A 20,970-nucleotide genomic window follows, 5' to 3' on the forward strand; every position below is an offset into this window, starting at 1 on the left:
CTTAACTAGAGGTTGAGGGGTTACGCCCTTATTTTCACCAGGCAGTGCAGCACGTGTGTTCCCAAACTGTATAGCATGGTTGTGGCTGCACATTTGTACATCATTTATATCGGAACTGAATTTATTTGCAGTCACTCACAGTCCTTTCTGTTTGCTCTCTATCCCTACCTGAAGGCTTCTGCTATTAGTTTTGCATCCCAGTGCAGTCCTTGTTATTGGCAGAGTGGCAGCCTCTGTGTGCCCGAGTCTTTAATGCTCTGGCTCACGTTCTTTGCCTCATTCTCAGTTTATGCTAGTAAGCACTCAAGAATTAGAAAATCTGAGTCTGCATTTGCATATCTGGCTCTAGATTTTTTTTTCCATGTCCTTCAAACACCTCGATTCACAGTCTATTAATGGCAAACATATTTGGTGAATTGCTTTTTATGGTTAGCGATTTCACTTGATGCATGGGAATGCACGTGATGAGCAGTGGTACTCGCCATTAAAACTCCCAGTTTTGCCATGAGTACCAAAAATTATCACAATTAATTCTTGTTTTCACCATAGTGAAGTTGCCTTCAGTTACTACACTTGAATGATCTACGCTGACACTGCTGTAACTTGAGTGAGAGATGGGCAGATACCTCTAAGAGGCCAAGTGCCGTGTGATGGGTTGATGGAACAGTTAATTCAATGATGGAGCAGCTGTATCAGTGGCTGCTGGATTTTACTAAGTCAATTTTATGGACAGACACTGCATTACCAGCTCAAATACTAACAGCCCCTCATTTCTTTGACATCTAACTAGCACTATTCAGATTGTTCTTGGAGGATTGAAGCACTCAAACTGAAATTGCTGAATAACGGTACATTGATGTCTTATATGGTTTTGCCTATTAATACACCTACTGATATGTTAACAAGATATTCTCTCAAGGTTTCACGTTTAAAATACACAGTGTCTAAGCACTCTAAAATATATCTATAATTTGCATAATGTTTAAGGAAAGGGGTGTCTAGTTTTTAATATACCCTTTATTACTATGTCAGCTTCTTAAAACTGTGTCCTTTACTGCCGTCTTATAGTAACATATGTTATCACCAAAGAAATACTGCATTCATAATTCCTCTGCTTTTATAACAAAAAGAAGCACGTACTTAGAAGTGTTTCTTAGTTTAGAAATTAAGCTTTATCTGGCCAAATACGCTCCTTGAAGCATCTTAGAGCATTAGAAAAAATCAATAATTTCTGTAACACAGTCTGTTTAGGCTGCACTGTACTTTTGCTTATGTCTAATTTGCGAGTGTCCATACAGCTGTTGCATTAATGTTTCTGGACTATCAAGCTAAAAAAGACTGTATCAGTATTTCTTTGAATGTATTTCCATCATGAGGTACAAGACCTGTGGCTTCCTCATTAGCTTTCAAGAAGTACGAGATGATTTTCTTTATTGTGCATAAACTAAAAGGTAGAAATCACCATGGCTGTTTTCTAACTGGATGAAGATTTGAAAGAATGATTATAACTCCCACATAAACCTATGCATAGAAAAGAAAATCATTACAGTAATAAAACAAAGCAGAATGTCAATCAGATGATCAGAAACTTGGACAACCTTCTAATCATGTCACTTTTTAGAATGCTCCTGGTTCAAGAATTTTGAAGGACCGCTTACTCGGAAGTATTATCAGGGGATATAACGTACTTGAAACCAATTGATGTACAGCCAAAGATTTTTCCTAAACACAAGCAAATATTTTGCAAATATATCTCACCAGAAAACCCCTTGGCTCAGGCACAAAATGTATTATTAGTCCATAAACAAAAAGTTGCAAAGTATGTTTGAAGTATTATCAAAGCTGTCATCAGAGTGCTGAGCAGGAATCTCTAAAATACATCTTTCCGAAAATGTGACTTGCAGTCCAAGAAGCAATAATACTCTATAGAACTTTGAATCGAACGATTTAATAAACCAATGGGATTACAAATACTTTGGGTGATTGAAGTCATATTAGTCACAGTACAGCTGCAGAAGGCATGGTACTGCATCCGAGCGATGCTTGTCAGCAAGGAATTTCAGCCTACAGTCTGAGAGAAGTCAAAGGATACGTGACAGCTTTTTTCCTTTTATACATCGGTTGCACATATTCAGCAAATAATGTTAGAAGTTGTAAAGGAATATGCTAGAGAAAGTTTAGGAAACATTTTTTCTGCCTTTGTTGGTTATGTATTAAGGATAGTGTAATATTATTCTCTTAGCATCGTCACCACCACCACTCACAGGTCATCTAAGGGAGAGTTTTCAGTGAAAACAAGGCAGCTCATCCCCAAAGGCATTGATGTGCTGGATGCGCAGTGCACCCAGCCTTTGATAACTACAGAGCCAGAAATTTAACACATGATATCCAGCTGCAGAAAGAGTGGTAGGAAATTTGCATGGCAGTATTAACATTCTGCATAAATCACACTTTAGAGACAGGTATTGAGCCAGGATTTTTTGAATTTATGTGTTAATTATCTGAATTCGATTTCATGTTAAAATCTAGCTTAACCCCCTCACCTTTTAGGTAATGATTTGGACAAATTACGTTTTCCTATCCTCTAGATAGAAAAGGTAGGCTATCCTCTAGATATAAAAAGCTGAGAATCAACCAAGTTTAGATTGCAGAGAGACAAGACTTAAATTGCCTATAAACTAAACGTCAGAAAGAGAGAGAAAGGAATGATCAAATTCAGACTTGCAAACAGAGCTCCCAAGCCAAGGGATATACATATTAAAAGTTTTAATTAGTATTGAAAGAGACACATAACATAATGCTTTTTCAAGTGAGCGTCTTAGCACAACCTACCTGAGGAGGATTTTAAAACTACCTCCCAGAAATATCTTTCGCATTAACTGAACTTGATTTACTTTGACAAGATTTCTAGTCTCTTAGTCGTAGCTGACTGCTGACCTATACTGCAGTCAAAGGATGGAACTAATTTCTTGTCACAGATCACTGCAAATACTCTAAAGAGCATACTATTTCTCCCCAGAAAATTTAAATAAAATGGGTAGGAACCAAATGAGAAGTGGGCTAGACTTTAGGTAGTGCTAAGAACTCCTTTAGTTGAAGTGCTAGGGTTTCTTCCAAAAACTCTGCCGCAAGAAGCAAAGAATCACTTTAAGACCTTCCTCGTTCCCAGGCTGCCCCAGGATGGTTCTGTGGACACATCCAGGTCTACCTTGACTTATTCAGGTTCCTTCATTGTCTCCACATAAACTAAGGCAAACATTTTACATTGTAAATCTGAGTATTATACGCTATTGTGCTTACATATATTCATATCCAGTGTATGTGACATATTAAATACATTAAATTATTATGTAGCGTTGTGTGGGACGTATATAGGTAGCATAGCAGATGTGAGAAGGAAAAAGGTATTTAGTATATGTCACCCAAGTGGACTTTATTACTCCATGCATTTTAGTACATTGTAGCTAAATATTTAAAAATAAACACAGTTCATCACGTTAGTTAATTGATTTCAGTGGTTTTATCAAGCCCTTAGATTTAATAAACCAAATCAGTACATAGGTTTTATAAATTTCTTACGTGAAATTAGTTTGGACGATATAGATAAATAGGTAGAAGCACTAACAATTTGTTAATCTTAAATCAATGTGCTGCAGCCACTGCAGGAATCAAACAGTTATATTTTGTTATACCTGGAATAGGGAGTTTGTTAAACCTGGCAGAGTCTTCCCACAATCTAAGAGAAAACCTTCTCTGGGGTACTACTTTGTAGAGGCAGATGCAGTACTCTTCATTCTGTTCTGGTAGTCTCCATCTGCTCTGCAGACTCAGCCTGGGGATAGATACCTGAAAAAGATAAAATTATTTCTTAGCAGTCACATTTGACATCTAGACTTTCCTTGGAACAATTATTTGATTTTCCCCCCCCCCCTATTTAAAGACAGTAAGCTGATTAATGAAATGCTACCCACAGTAATTAGCTAAAATAGCATTAGATGCAAAATAAATTATCTGAATGGGGAAAAAAAATTAAGACCTGCATCTAAACTTATTTCTTTATTAAAAAAATTATAAGCAATCAGCTTTGAAGAATAAATGCTTTAGTGACTGCCTAAATTATGCACTTTATTAGCTAATAATGGATAAAAATAATAGAAGGTAGAAACTGAGGTCTGTTGAGATAGATCAAAGCAAATTAGTAACACTGAAGCAGTGTCTTAGAAGTTGAGGTTTAACTTGATGGGAACTTACAGCTGTTCTATATGCAACTCTGTAGCACGATTGGCATACAGAAGATGGGCCAAGTTTAGGGGGAATTAAGTAGTTATTCTCTCTAGGTACTGTAGCAATCTTTGCCTTCTCAAAGGGATGTATTTCTCTTCAGTTTACCTTAATGCCTGAGCCATGAAATTATGATTTTTCCAGTTGTTGCTGAGCTGAAATGCTTAACAGGTCAGGGGGCTCTGAGATCACATCCCACCAGTGTTATCTTTCGACTCGTTTCTGTATTGGCAGTACAACAAAGCCGACCGGGAGAATGACAGGGAGATCCGTGCCTTAACCCCAAAGCCCAGAGAAGATTGAAGATAAAATTACGTGCTTTTACAAACCAGCCTGGAGGCTGCTATGCTTCAAGCGCAGGCTGTTTAAAGTCAGCTTTTAAGTTTACTCCAGTTCAGCCTACAATATCCCAGGACACAACCTTTGAAGCTAGAAGGCTTTGAAAAACTCTCTGGTATGCTCTAAAATGAGTGGAATAAATAGCCTGTGATCTGAGGTTTTGTGAACCTGCATTATACGCTTCAAAGAATGCACGATGAGTTTCATTTCTCAAAATACTAATTTCTGAAGGGGTTTCGCATCTGTGAAGACCCTGAGTTTGTCAGACAGTAATTTTTAAGATGTTTAGGTAGATTATAGGTAGCAATAAATCAATCCACCGGTTGTGCCTCTCTTGGAACGTTGTAAAAGGAGGAAAGTAAAGTTGAAACCTAAGGAAGCCAAGAAACTTAAGAAATTAAATGAATTTGAAACATTGTGGCAAACAATTAAAAATAGATTAATGCGTCAGTGCATTGTATCTTTAATAGTAGGAAGGCAGAATTAGAGCTGTTACTGCATTGCTCTATCATTATCCCCAGTTAGAGCTTATATTAATTGATACACACAAAGCACTTACAACTATTTTCGATAAATCAGTACCAGACATACAGAAAAGACAAACCTTGATCTGCATGCAGTTGCATACGGGGATTTTACTTACAATTGCAACAAATAGGAATATATGAGACATTTTGATGATTTCTAATTGATGTTTTAGATGAGAGTGTGCCATCTGCTGCTATGTAATACTAATGGTTATGTCTGCTGTAAAATTGGCTTTCTCCCTGTTTCACTTCAGAGTCTTGGTCTCTGAACATCCACGCTGCGTTGTAATGATAGTTGACTCCAGCTGCAGCTCAGCTAATAGATAATTCATTCCAAATGCCAGATGAGGCAGTTTCGGACTGCACTGAGGTTGTCCTATCAGCTCAAAATAATTCTTCAAGACTCTGCAGACATACACTCACAAACATATACATGTAAATATAAAGAGCCAAATATGCAATAACAGTTAATTATTCTGCACCAATTTGACTTGCGTAGAGTAACTTGTCTCCAGATCTGGTATCATCAACAAATGAGACCTTTTACAAGGACTTTCAGACTGTTAGTTACTGCGTTACTCATGAAAAGGATAGGAAGATCTGAGGTCAGTTCAAAATTCTTTTCAAAGCTGTTTAAACAAACAAAACTAACTTAACATCTATATGAAAGGCGTGGAAACGTCAGAGCGTAGCCAAAAGTGGCATCTCCAGAGAATAAGCATTTCTAAACATTTATCTATCTGAGTAGTACACATCTATCATTATGGTGAAACAGAATTAAGTGATATGAAAAATACTTCGTCCTTCATATCATCCATCATCTCATCGGTCTTCTGGTTGATGTAATGGACAAACTAATTAGAACTGAAATCTAAAGAGTAAGACTAGATCTGGAAAAAGGCATGAAGTGGGGCAGGAAGGATGGTACTTGAGGGTGTTTTTGGAATAGCTGTTATGGATGCTGAAAGCTTAATGGACTCAAAAAAGAGATGGGACGAGTCCACTGAGAGTCATTAAATATAATACCTCCTTTGGTTCAGAACATCCCTAAGTCACAGGAGGTGGGAGTCTTGCAATGCTTTCTGCTGAGTGTTTGGGATGTGATATCTCCTAGATTGCCTGGTGTTAGTTCAGCATAATTCAAGGGCTTTTATTGTTTGTTTCTTAGTTGCAGCTTCCAAAGCATCTGGAATTTGTGTCTTCGTAACTCCTTATTCTGCACTTTGGGTGAGAAGTCAGCATTAATCCTTTCAACCGAAAATACCTTGTTTCTGAGGATGGAGATTTTCCTGTGCTCATATATTAACCGAGCTCTGTCTCAATTTTTAATCAGAAGGCAAATTGACTCCTTTAATCTTTCTTTAATTGAAAGTTATGGAAAATACCACTTGACATGCATGAAATGAGCAGCAAAGTTTTCCAAAGGGAGAAGATTTCTTTTTGTACTTTCATCTCCAGTATTAATGTAATCAGAAATATTACTTCATGAATGGAAATTACAATGCATTACTTGAATAGACTTTAATTGTCTCAAGAACTAAATGGTAATATTCTTGGGTAGATGCAGTTTCAGGCTATTGCTTTCGGGAATTCAGTCTCAGATTAGGGCCAACGTGTTCTACCTAGGTTAAGGGTTCCTGAGTTAGGAATGCTTTTGAATTAATTCAGCATCTGCCCGAACCAAAGCATTTCTTCTAGCACCAGTTAACCGCAGTTTCCAACTTTTACATGGCAGCATATGAGTCCTGATAGATTAGCCTAAAATATTTGGCTTAAAATCAAACTGCATAAATGAGAAGGATTTTTTTTTTCTCAAGTTACGCGCTATGAATGAAGGAAATGCAAATCACAGTTGCCTGTGAGAGTCGCCTAATAGAGCCTTCATGACAAAGCACAGAAATTTCAGCTTTGCTCCTGGGTTATAAGCACAATGCCTGCCTTCTTAATTATATTCTCTTTGTGAGGGAAGAAGTGTAACAACTTGGATTGCAGGTTTCCTTTTTTTTTTTTTGGTAATCTTCCAGGTGTTTGAGGAAGATTTATAGCAGGAAAATGGTGGCATCAACACCAGAGGAATTTATGCCTTCACTCTGAACTCTGGTGGTTTGCAAACAACTGTTTGCTAATGGTTTGGTTCAGTTAGGTGCAAAATGCATTCGTATGTGTTTGACGTTCAATCAGAATGTTTGCTGTTAGCAGCTATTGCTAGAAAACCACTTTGCCTGTATCGTAGGAATAATATCTGTGAAGGAAATTCAACTCTAAAGTAATAAAATAATTATGAATATCCATTAAAAAAAAAACTTGAGTTAATTTTATTCCTAAACCTTAAGGCCAGATGCCTACTCTTGGAAGATGATGCATACGCCAGGACAAAGCAGAAATTCAGTCTGGGCAGTAGGGTATTTTACTAGAAACCTAGGTGCCTTCATTGTTTAGATTTCTCAGACGTAGGGGACTTCTGCTGAGGGAGTGGGCGTGAATGATCAAAACCGCCATGACTGATTCCCTTAACACAGACACCCGATAAGTTAAGGATTGCTGAAAGTATCACACAGGTGACTAAGTGTAAGTAGGTCAGTGTAATGGCAGCGTTAGGAAAGACTTTATTTTATGTATGAATATGCTGTTGCAGAACTGGACTGCGGAAACAGGGAGATCTTTTAAAATTGAAGGTAACGATCCCAGCCTTTCTGAACGGCTCTAACGGTTCTCCATTCTAATTTTTCCAAAATGTAGTTTTATTCAAATTAAAAGGAAAACATCCAAATCAATATTTCTTTTGCAGTTTCCTTTCTTCCCCCTAGCAAGTCTACGTAGTTCTAAGTTCCTTTTCAGTACCTTTTCAGATGGTACAGAGATTATCTTTAAAAACACTTGAGGAAGTTGTGGAAAACCATCTTCTTTGGTTACTTTGGAAATTTGTTTACTTGAGTTAATATCAAGTGGTATTATTACAAACGTGCCTGTGGGCCTTAACCTGCAAAGACTTAATGCGTGTGCTTATATGTAACCACCCCTGGGGCCACCTCGCAGAAACTGAGATTGTGATCCATTTTCAAAAGATAGAAGCAGAAATAAAAGGTTTGTTTTCACGTTTCATATGCCTGTTCCAGCAGAGGAGTTAAGGACAGGATTCAGACTTTCCTGTCAATAGAGCTCGAAGCCTAATCAAAAATTCCAGATAGAACAAACACAACAGTGTTCACAGAAGAGGAAAAAGGTTTGCCCAAAGATTATTCTAAAATACTATATCCAGTCTCGAATGCTCATGCAATTTTTTTGTCTCCTGAATTTCTGTGGCTAAAAAGCATCTTAAGAAGAAACTAAATACACGCCTGTCAGTATAAACAAACAAGCCAGAATAATGCCTCTCCCACGAGAGACATTTCCAAGAACTTCCAAGTCACAGAATTATTTTTGTAACTTACCAAAATGTCTTTTTGCACCTAAATGCTACACATAAAACCAATTTCTCTGTTTTAAAATATTTGTTTTTTCTGAATATGCCTTTATAAAGATTTCCACGGGTATGTCTCTTAAGTCAATCTTCTGATACTGAGCTTGCTAAGAATAGGCAGTGGAAAAGGTCTTTATGGAAAGGCTTGTGCGAGGCTGTAAAGAGCGTATTTAAAGCTCAGGTACTTCAGTCTTATTTAAGAAAAAAAAAATCAGTAACAACTTTTTAAGCCTCATTTAACCTTGGTCTTGATATCATTTTTGTTCAGAATTGCTTCTGGAATATTTCCATGGTTCCACTATATTTCTGAAATTTTTTTTGTTTGTCATTTTCCTAAAATTGTGTTCATGTTTTTAGACAAATTCATACTCATTTATTTCTTTTTTTAAGCTCTTTTAAATGTCTCACTACATGCAGCTGTAGTATTTCAGGGAAAAATATATTGAAATTCTGTTACAGAAAAAATAATGTTGCCTGCACTGTTGAGATGCTTATTACTGCTTCTTTTCTTAAGGGATCATTCATGTAGCTGGGATATTTATGAACTAAAATCCTAATATTTCAATATACTGTGTAAGAATAATTTTAATTAATGAGATATGAAATTTAGTTCATGTTCTAAATGTTAAAAAACCAGAACTGTGCAATACTCCATTTATGTTTAATAATAGTTTTGGTCTGAATGCTGGGTTCACTGAGTATTTTGTTTTAGAGGATGTATTAGAAACGCAAAGTGAATATGACCAGTGGCTTCTGTCTTGTATTGTTCTCTTTTGAATGCTGATGGAATGCATAGACTACTGTCTCACCTGAATGATTAAATTCTCTTTTTCTCTAACTCTTCCTTGCTATTACAATAGTGATCTGCTCTATAAGATCATCTTATTTCTTGCAGATGAATGATGCTATGGGATTTGAATTGCCATGGGTGTATTTTGTCAGTCTCGTCATCTTTGGGTCATTTTTCGTACTAAATCTTGTTCTTGGTGTATTGAGCGGGTAAGCATACACCTTTTTCATCACGAAGGCAGAGTCCTGAATTCAGTTGCCATGAACACACAGGTTACCTTATGCAGGTGAGACTTCAGTTGTGATGACGTCTTTTAATGGACTTCTATTTTTTCCTCCTCTAATTGGAACAGAAATGGTTTTCTATAGCTATCAAATAAATAACAAACACCAAAATGAGAGTTCAGGCGTACCAGTATATATTCTTCATATCCGTGCTTGTGGCCAAATTATATAAAGGACTAATAATTCTTCTGCACTTATTTAAATGTTATTTGAATTCATCTTCTAAGGCATCACATCTACAACGTAATTTGGGTAAGTAAAGAAATCAAATTAAACAGGTTTTTTACTAACTGAATAAGGCATAAACTTTCAGTGTTGAAGCCTACGTGATCTGGCAGCTGCAAAAAGGACTCTGCTGTTTAATGAATGACTGAATCATAACTTATTTCCTTACATTTTACAGGTAAATGATGCAATAGGATGTGAATGGCCATGGATCTATTTTGTTAGTCTTATCATCCTTGGCTCATTTTTCGTACTTAACCTGGTTCTTGGTGTACTTAGTGGGTAAGCAGTTGAGTTAACATTGTATATGCTACTGCTACTTGTAAGATGGCCTCTGCATTTACTCAAGCTTCTCAGCGATGGCTTTTTTGCATGCACTTGAGATTCTTATGTCATCCTACCAGTGTTTGCTCTTTTGACTGACTGTGTGATTATGGTGCCTGTATCTGTCTGACATCACGTTCACCATGCTTGCCAAAAATACTCATTAAATGGGCACTAATCTCCTTATTGTATAATATTCCAGCAGGGAGAAACATTATTTTGCACACAAGAGATGGGTGGTGCATCTGCACAAATATCCTCCCCTATATTTATAGACAAGTGTCCTTTCCTGAAAGCCCAACTTTTGCTTTTTTTTTCAAATATCCATATAGGAAATTAAGTATTATTTGTGCTTACCAGTCACATAGCAAAATATTTTTAATGAGTGCCTCAAGATCTGATTCTTTTCCTTACAGCAAGAGTGTAAGTAGGGTCCTTTGACACAGAGCGTTCAATGCTTCCTGTGTTGGAGAGCCGTGCGCAGCATCAGCAAGTGGATATATTTATCAATAATCAAATATCAGTTTAATATACTTATCAGTGGGAGGTTGTCACAGCTTCTTGTTGCTTTGTCTGCTCCAGCCAGGAACTAAAGTGGTGTCAGTTGAAGACGTATAATGTGTTTAAAGCTGTACTGTTTGTGGCAACAGTTTGCGAGGTTTTCTTCTTACAAAGCCTTTTTACAACTTCGGTTCCTTTGCCATTTCCTGGTTTCTAACACATTTGAGCTTGGGAAACTCCATTTTATGGTAAAGATATTTTCTGATAAATAAATAAATCCTGATGGCATTTAAATACTAAAAGAAAATTATTATAATTGGACATATTAGCTTTTAGTGCAACAAGTGATGTTGTTCGGGCAATCTTAGGCAAACTGTGCCATCTTTGTTAGCCAGCAGAAGAATTTCTCTTGCATAGAAACCTGTCTGACTCCACAGCTGATGCTGTCATCGGACTGTTGATCATGTGCACAGCCTTGTTCATGGCTTTGCCATGTTGTACCTTACGTTTGAAACAAATTATAATGCTTTATTACCTTCTTGGAACTCTGGCAATCAAACAAGATTTCCATTTGCTGGTACGATAACTGTACTATAGGAGTGTTTTTAACTGATGAGTGGTTTTACAGTTTCTTTGTTTAAAATCTTAAATCGTTTAGCTGAGATAGATTACTGTTGCACACAGGAACCCAGGAAAAACATAGTTTTACCCTACTGGCAGAGTCACTTTACAAAGTAGATGTTTAAAAGCAAAGAGAGAGCGCTGAAAACACATTGCTGACTTTTAGATTTAATCGGTTCCTTCCAAGACCTACCCTGTAAATTCTAATTTATACAGTTGAATTGGCTTTGTTTTATTCAAGGACAAATGTGTAAACTGTTGCAAAACTGAGGGCCTGGACAAACAAAATGAGAAAGAGAAGGACAGATAAATGAGAGTAGAGTTGCGGTGTAATTTATTTCCTCTTTTGATACTATTACCTAAGGTTGCTGTGTGTGACTGGACTTCCTGCTGAAGTCATTAGAGGATTAGATTGTCTCAGTTCCTTCTCCCTGGGCCTTTAAGAAGGTCATAAGCAGCAGTTACTTTTCTTCCTGTTGTTTGAAAGTGCCCTCTGGTAACAGTTAACTAAATATTCCTCCTTTTCCTTCCATGACTTGAATTGTTATTGGTTTCTGATTTTTATGTTTTTAAAAATAAGTTTGGGGAAGGTGTTGCCAGGTCTGGCATTTCATCACATGGGTTCATTTGGAGTGAAGCCTTTGAAATTTAGAGATACCTTCATAGCTAAGCTTTAGATTTGATTTAATAAATTTCAAATACTTCATAAGGTTTACAACGGTGTGATGTATATGATATTTATTGGAATATGGAGTTGATCATTAGCTGCTGTTACAATACCGGGGAAGAGGTGTCCCCTTGCCCTTGAGTTCCATTCTGCAGACAAGAAAGGACCAGTGTCTTCTAGGTATTGCTCGATTCGTAGAGCTGTAACGCTCTTCAGAACCCTCACTGCCCTGTCTTTGATTTTCAGTGAATAGATATGACAGTGAAATGAGAACTCGCCTTAAATTAATAAATTCATTCATTCCTAAATTTATTTTCTGCCACAGTGTCACCTCCCTGTGGTGTCACTTGAATCCTCAGGGTGCTTGAAGAATTGTTTGAATTTGTGTTTGCCCATATTAGGTGATAGAGCCTTCCTAAAGTTCCAGTTTTTTGTTTTTCTTTGCTGAAGAAAATGATACAAGTGAACTGAGGCATGTGATATATAAATATCACCAATGATTGACAGTGAGAGTGGAAGGAGAAAGGAAAAGAGAGAGTTCCTAAAAGATACCTATTGTACCAAACTAATGTTTGGTGCTTAAGTGAAGAAAATGTCCTGGCATACTTGTTTGAAACTCTGAAAAGGACCAGTGTGGAATATGGTTACACTGATTTATTTTCATCACTAAAGACATTTGTATATAAATAATAAATATTATTCACATATTTTCTGTTTGGACACATCTGTCTAGACTTTATGGGCAAAAATTATACGCTAGTAAAATCCTATGGATGTGTTTGTATTCTTTAGTAGAAAGCTAATATTTTTCATTCCAAGCCAGGCATTGAATATATAACACCTAAATAAAAACCAAAGAATGTACGCATTATTAACTTTGACATTTTATACTCTTCAAACCATAGCACGAAAGTTGGTTTGTGATAGATCTGCAAAGAAAGTTAAATTTTACTAAACCAATCCAACTTCAAGAATGCAAAAATTATGCTCACTTACTTGAAAAGCATGGCTTTGCATACAGATTTTAGAAGTGGAATCTGAATGCCTAATACACTTTTTCTGTGTGAAAGTGTTACTTCCTGTAATGTCAAGTTATGCTGTGTACATTTCAATGTCTGCTGTTTGGATCTGTTTGTGGGTTTAAAATATTCATCCATCTCTTTGCACTCCTTTGTTACTCTGTGACCATCTGCCCCTTTGTATTTCTGTAATGCCTCTTGTGCACGGCATGTTTGATGTGTTTTAGATACTGTGCAAATGGATGAGAATGATGATTTGGGAGGTGTTTTGTTTTACATCTAGCCGTTTCTGAAGGTGAGTGTTTCCTGGTGTTCCATGTCAGTTTTGCCTGCGGAAGGTGACAGTCTTAAAAATAGGGTTCATATTTTTAATGGCGGATGCGTAAATTAATAGAAATAATTTGTGTGTGGAATCTGCATGCGGTAAATACTTGAATTTCTGCATGCAAGCTGACTGTGGAGATGTTTCTCTAAATATTCTCTTGAATAAAAAGGATGGAGAGAATTCATAGGCTTGAGGAAATTCAGCTTTGTCAAACTACTCTTATTTTTTACTATTCGATGCTGTTAGTATTCAGGTTATTCTCAAATTGAGTTCTTCATTGAAAAGCTATTTCAGTTCAGGAAAAGGTGATCTAGAAAAAGACTCCAGGTCATGGCTCCAGATACAGTTCCAGCTCAAGTCCAATCTCAGAACGTAGAGAGCGAGCTTTAAAAAAGACACCAGAAATGGTTCCAGCTGCAGCAATGACTTGTACAAACTGTCCTAGACCCAGCTCTAGTTTTGCTCTCCAGAAACAGGCTCTAGATTCAGCTCTAGGAAGGGCATTGTGAGATAAACCACCTCTAGAGTAGCTCTAGTAAAGGCCTCTATGAAGAGTTCCAGAACATGCTCTACATCTAAATTTATTGGAGCAATAAATGACTGGGCAATTAAACCCAGGTCCAGCTCTGGAAAAGACCTCAAGAAATGATTCTGTTCTCGCTCTGGGAAAGGGCTCTAAAATTGGCCTCAGATCTGTTTCTGGAAAGTGCTGTAGTGGTGGCTCTCAGTCCAACTTCACCAGAGGGCTCTGAGAAGGGTGTAGCTCTGGCCAGATAATAGACTTGACAAACAGCTCATCCTTACACGTAGTAGAAAAAATCAATACAGAAGTGTATCTGGAAGTGGTTTTGCAAGTTTGGTTCGAGACTTGTGTGTGTTGGTAGTTTCTTTCAGTGTAGTGAATTTCTCAAGGATCTAGCTGGAAACCTGGAACCCTCAGCTGATCTTTCATGATAAGACTGCATTTTTTAATTCTTTTGGTATTTGGAAATACAAAGCTAAATGCTGCGGCTCTGGAGAGCTGCCATAAGATGTATTCAGATATCTTTGCATTTTCCTTGTCTTGGGCTGGCCAGCATTTTGCTCGTTCACATTACAAATTTAAAGCTGTGTGTGGCTCTGAGTAATCGTTATAGCTCCTATAAATTGCAGGGTGATCATGAAATCATTGCACTCTATTACCGTTGGTATGTCTTTTGGGCCAGAAGCAGGGAGTAGGTTCAGTCTGTAAGAGAAAGCGGAGCATCTTTTCTTCCTTTGTAAAAATTCCTCTGCCTGATGCAAGAGACAGTGAGCTGAAATTAGAAAGTTCAGTATGAAATTATGAAGTTAAGTTTACTATAAAGTTAACAGATAAAGCTAAATCTTAAAAAAATCTTTAAAGGTGTTTTGAAATTTAAAATAAATATGTCAGTAGTTCAGCATGCATTAAATCCTTCTGCTGTGAACAGAGAAAATAATAAATTATAAAACTTCATAACTTATTTATCAAGAGGCACGGCTTTTAATGATGCATAATAATCTATTCCTCAAGATAGTCCTTATCATTAGCGGATGGTTTCCGCTGATGTCATTTTTCGCTCAAGGCGTTAGTGTGTCTTTGAGTAGCCATGGGAACAAATAAGACCTTTCAAGCGCACTTTAATAAATCTGTTAGTTGAATTTATTGCCTTGCTAAAAGACACCAAAGAATAAGCTTTGACATGTCCTTACATACATCCTTCCTCATGCCAGTCTTGCAGATTACAAAGAGAATGTTAATTTTTTTCCATGTCTTTCCCACGGTATTATTTGCAATGTTTGTACATAACGAATCTAAAAGCCAAGGGTCTGTACTCATCTGTGCCGATCTCACAGCAATAGCTGTCAATTAATGTCATATAAAATATGTTGGCACAGATAAATTTATACACTTAAGAACTCTTGTCTGCAGTATATATGGAAAAAATCATAGTAACAGACATTTGAATAGTGATGCACCAAATAGAAAACGGCAGTGAACTGTCAGCTATAGTCTTTCAGCAAAAGGTAAATGAACTGGTTTTGACAGTGCTCCTTTTTACGGCAGAGGCAAGGCTTAGTAAAAAAAAATATTATACAGATTTAACTCCCTCGCATAGATAAAAAGAATATACGTTCCAAAAGAGGAGAGGGACTTTCACTCTAGATCTCAGTAGGTTATGGGCTACAGCAGATTCTTTTGATTGCTGTGTGACTGGTGAAAATAAAATCCAAATAGATGTCAAAAAACACAATAAAAGAAAACACAAATAGATACAAACAAGGAAATATTACCCTTGATTGATCAATTGACTGTGCTAATGAGAAATAATCAGCAAATACTTTTAGCTGTATCCAGCAGTAACTCTAACGAGCTGCTTTAGACAGAGACCACTAAAGTCAATGGGAGTACTTCAGTACTCTTGAATAAGAGCTTGAAGAGAAATTATTGTATTTCAATCCTGTTTGAAGTTGTCACCTGAAGGCTTCTTAGGGGTTGGTCCTGTGAGGTGCTTGCTGATGAGCTCCTCGCAGGGAACAACCACATCTCTTTGAAAAACTGTGTTGATGGTGCACATCACGGTAGCGGGATGTGTTCCTGCCCTCAGTACTGCCAGCTCTTCCTCTACGAGATCCAGTGTGTTCTGAGCCAAGCAGGTCTCTGCTTTGGACAGAAGGAGCACATCTTAATATGCGGATCCAAACAATAGTTGGATCTCAGTTTCGTTGCTCTGTCAGATTGCTGTTCCACAGATGACCCCATTGCATACATGTGCTCTCTGGCTCAGTAATACTGTGCAGGCTCTCTGCTGCACAGAGGTTGTGCTGGAGCCATTGAATATGCATAAAGAAATAGCTGTGGGTAGGTAATACTAGTTCTCATTTCCCTATCAAGAGCCCATCAATGCTCCTTGCTCGAGGTAAATTCCTGCTAGAATAATTCCACAGTGTGAGTTTTTATTATTTCCAAAAGAAAGGGTACCAATCATGTATACAAATCTCGGGTAATTAAAGATGTGATGTTACTTAACCTTTTTTATGTCTCTACATCTGTTACACATTACACCCAGCTGTGAGCTGTTGTCCCTGCTCATCTGTACAGTTGAAACAGTTTGAGTTCTCTGATTTGATTCTGCTAATTTGTTGGTTGGTATGGTTACCACCGTGTGAAACCTCTCTGTGAGTCTGATGGCCAACACTATACTCCTGTGAGTACATTTTTCTTGTTATGTGACTGTTCTTTGTGAGTAAAAGAGTCTAGGATGTCTGAGTGACAGTTCTACATATAGCATTAGCATAACACTTTCCACATACCCGACCCTGCGTACAGCAAGCTGCATTCTGCAGGAGATGAATTCTCAATCTCACGGCGTTTGCCATGACAGAAAAGGGCAGCAGTATGGCCAACGAAGAGTTAGTGTCTTGTTTTGTACTTAGACATCGAAGGCAACAGCTTATTTCCTGTCGTCCGTGCCTAGTGGTGCACAGGAGATACATCAACGCTCCCTGCTACACAAGCTTCCTTGTGAAAAGCATCTACCTTCAGGCATGGAAAAACTTTCAGCTGATAGGATGCCAATATAGGCCTCTCCTTAGTGTGAATTACAAAGAGAAGGGGGAGTGTACCAGAGATTAAGTTTTAGGGAATTGGTTAATATGACCCTGCCTCAAATTAAGGTGTGAGAACCAGAGCGCTGTGAGTCCTGGTAGGGAATCCCTGCTCTCCCCTCCACCGTGTTGCATCAAGCCATTCCCAGCTGATGCATACCAGCAGGAGTTGTTTCAGTCTGTTGAAGAAAGAAAAACCTGCACAAAAACGATTGCCCCAGACTATTGAAGCATGAACTCAAGACCTGCATTTCATATGCTTCTGCCTCAACAACCATAGATGATGATGGTGTTATACCTCAACAGAGAACCAAGATCTTTCTGCAAGAAGACAAGGAAATTTTGGGCAGTAGAAATAAAACTTGCACGGTAGCTTAGTTATCCCTAAAAATAAGTTAGACTGTGTAGATGAATCTCCATATAATGCTTTATTTTGCAAGTGATGTCTCCTTTCTGCTGCAGAAGCAGTTGACTGAGTTATTTACACTGTCACTGCAGTTTGAAGCTTTACTCGGTTTACAGGATATTGTTGTACGCTACAATTTTTAGTCACATTTAACTAGATCAGAATTAGACTGACTGGGGCTGGATTGGCTGCTTTATTTGCATTTGCAATGAAATAGAAATCGAATCGGCTCCATCTCAGTAGCAACAGTCTGTAAAGATCATTTTGAAGGCAAACAGGTGATGATATAAGGTGTTGTTATATGAGTTACGCAGGTCTGTTTTATAAGATTCTTTGGAAGTAGAGATGTGCAAAAAGCTCCTACCTAGCCCTGCTTGCCTAAAGTCTTAATTTTGAAGCACAAGCAGACATCTTATTCCTCCTTCAGATCAGCGAATGTCTAAATATCCAAATATCTGTTGTCTGAACGTCTTTGTCAGAAGCTTTAATGATCAGATGCCTCTCGCTCACCTCAACCCCATCATGTTTTTCAAACAACTTCTTGTTTTTTGGAAAAGGAATGCTTTTGTTCTGCTCACAAGAAACTCATCACATTCCAGTTCCATTTAATTCCACTTTCTTATTCATGGTACTTCAGTAAAAGGAATATGTACCTATGTGTGTCTGAGGGGTGTCACTTCATTGTGATTGAAAAAAAACCACCACAGAGCCAGATTTCTCCCTGCCCCAAAGAAAATGCAGTCTTCTCAGGTGTTATAATTCCTCACAAACAGTCAGTTTTTTTAAAAATAAAAGTAAGACTTTTAAATATCATAGAAATTCAACACCATTAGATCTCCCCCTACTGATAAATTGCGGCAGCATTTAACAAGACAATGTCTGACTTCTGTGCTGTATTAAAGGGAAAGGTCATAGTTAGCTGTGTAAAGAAAAACCCGTGTTTAATTCTCTGCGTGCAGCCATTTTAATGTAAAGTCAAAGTCAAGAGGTGGTTCTGTCATGGTGAAGTGCTGTTGAAAGTACCGGCCTTGCCAACTGTTTCTTTTTTTAAATGATTTCTTTCACTTCACTCCATGTAGCAGCTATTTCCATTTAACTTCACACACACCGATGGCACATCCTTCACCCTAAGCAAAAACACAGGAAGGTCTTAACTGAACAAAACATGAATACTTAGTAAAAGCTATCAAGGCTTTTTACTGCTGATTTCCTACTATACCATGACAGCTCTTTTTTCAAAGATACTGCCTATGGAATGAGAGTCCCTAATATGTTGTCTGAATCTGATGGAAAGGACAGTCTCTTTGATACTCTCTCCAAGAGAAGCTTAAACCCAACGTTTCAAAACCCAAACAATTTCTTATGGGCTTGTGACATCTCCTGCCAAAACCATGAAATCTTTTTGGTTTGTTCTGGTTTTGTTTTTTTTAAAAAACAAGCAATTATGCCTCAGAGAGCTCTGTTGAGCTCTCTCTCTTTCATGAGTGTTTTTCATTAGAGATGGCCTTTAGAAGGACCTCATCCTTGGATGCTAGGTGGAGGGTAGCAAATGCAAAGCAAGCGCTGGCATTCTTCGGCTTCATTACAGTGCCCTCAGAGGGAACAAGATGATCTCCACGTGCCAAACCAAATTTTTGTTGAATTAAGTCCTCAGCTGTAAGAATTAGTGCCTGCCTCTCAGCTTTTGCAACAGAAAGCTATTTATCTTCTGCAGCATAACATAAAAAAAAAACCCTAAAATCTGAACGGTTGCATGCTTAACTCTTAAATTTATTAAAGTCAAAGCAGAAATTTAAGGTTTAGAAGATGTTTGAAGACTGTACATGAAGCAATACAAATTAAAAAAAAACCAGGAGGGATTCAGTCTTTAGAATTCCAAATAAGTAATGTCTTTAGAATTCCAAATAAGATCGAAGTAATTCAATCTTTAGAATTCCAAATAAGTAACCTAACTGAAATGTTGAAAAATTGAGGCTTTCTATTGTTCTGCTATATTTTGTTAGCACGGCAACATCATATTGATAATTTTGTTCACCTTGTTAAAATATTTTGCAGATCTTAGACCTAATATTTTTCCATTTGAAAACGCATATTAGTGAATACTTTGACAGTGTATTAATTAGGGAATATTTTAAAGGGAAAGTCAACAAAAAATAAAGGGTTGGAAATTAGTAGTAAATGAAATTACTGTAGCTGCTTCTAGGTTTAGTTTCAGCCCTATTGAACAATTAACAAGTGGGAACAAACTTAATTTTGAATGATGAATTGGCACAGAGTTACAATACAGTTCAAGAGATGCTTGCTTACCCTTAATCATTTATAGTGGCAGGCAGAAACTGACACTCATCGGGAAATGTCTGATCCTTATAGCAGAGTGGCTTATGTGTTTGGAGCTGGGTATCACAACAAATGTCACAATAATGTCAGCGTATGAAATGTTGCCATGCAGGACTTTACTTGATAATTGTTTTGACTCATATATCGTTATGGAAATCTTAGATTCATGGGGTAATTCAGATTAGGAGAGACTTCAGGCATTTTATCCCATCTTCTTCTCAAAGAGCATGGCTTAATTATTCCATGATAATACAGGAATTGACCGAAATCACAAAGCTGAACTGGATTGACAGTCAAATACGCTGTCTTAAGACTGGGACAAAGAGACAGATGATTCAATTTAAATTGAAGGATGAATTTCTGATCTGTGAGAAGAGAATTTCTAAGTTCTGTTACAGAGAGCAAAAGGGCAAAACGTCCAGAGCTCAAACAGCACAGGTGTCTGTGCACGATGTCAGGAAGAGAGAGCTTAGTACTGGAATTCTGTGAACCGTGTACTGAAACAAACTTCTTGTTATTGGCCAATTAACCGTGGCTGGAAGAGGAAGGATTTTAGTACTGGCTCTCAGTATTTCTTCTTCACTGAAACTAATACTCTTCTTTCTGAAATTGCTTCATTACTGCCAGTCGATTTTTCTTCATAGCCATTAGATAAAACTGATTTTTTAAAAATTTATAGAGGAGCAGTTAACTAAAATGGGGGGGAGAGGAAACCCTTTTGATATAGGAAGAGCTAAAAGTACTGCTTAATTTCCAATTGAATAATAAAACTTCTGGAAGTTTTGATGTAAGATGGTAGGGATTTGCCATGACTTCTTTGCATCACTGTCTTGTTTTCAAAGAAACTCAGAATCTCTGGTGTAGCTTATTCAGTTCATTTTCTCTGTCAGCATGTTGTTCTGTAACGTCAAGACCTTGGTCAAAGCACCTGAGATGTTGACAATCAGTATTTTTTCCTGCTTTGTCTGAATTTGATAGAGAATTTTCCAAGGAAAGAGAAAAAGCCAAGGCCCGAGGGGACTTCCAGAAGCTACGTGAAAAACAGCAGCTTGAAGAAGATCTGAAGGGATATTTAGACTGGATTACACAGGCAGAAGACATTGACCCTGAGAATGATGAAGAGGTTGATGAAGAAGGCAAGCGCAACAGTACGTGTTCTTTACTCTGTACTACTTCTCTGTGGGACGGTTTGACAGCTTTGAAGGGCGTGGGGTGAATGCAGCCTCTCTGATAGTACTTTCTGATTTCCAGTTTG

At 37.5% G+C, this 20,970-nt stretch overlaps 1 protein-coding gene across 16 annotated transcripts in view; it reads left to right on the top strand.

Annotated features, from left to right (window-relative positions):
* Positions 1-20,970, top strand: part of CACNA1D (calcium voltage-gated channel subunit alpha1 D) — a 204,485-nt gene that overhangs the window by 106,668 nt on the left and 76,847 nt on the right. For 10 of the 16 annotated variants that reach the window (XM_054076358.1, XM_054076346.1, XM_054076361.1 and 7 more), the window contains exons 8-9: positions 10,085-10,188; positions 20,694-20,863. In XM_054076358.1, coding sequence (XP_053932333.1) covers positions 10,085-10,188; positions 20,694-20,863 — 274 coding nt within the window. Of the gene's footprint in view, positions 1-9,502; positions 9,607-10,084; positions 10,189-20,693; positions 20,864-20,970 lie in introns of all 16 variants that reach the window. The other 6 variants (XM_054076355.1, XM_054076344.1, XM_054076352.1 and 3 more) reach the window with 1 other exon arrangement.

This window comes from Cuculus canorus, chromosome 11 (genome assembly GCF_017976375.1).
Source record: "Cuculus canorus isolate bCucCan1 chromosome 11, bCucCan1.pri, whole genome shotgun sequence".
Classification (NCBI taxonomy): domain Eukaryota; kingdom Metazoa; phylum Chordata; class Aves; order Cuculiformes; family Cuculidae; genus Cuculus; species Cuculus canorus.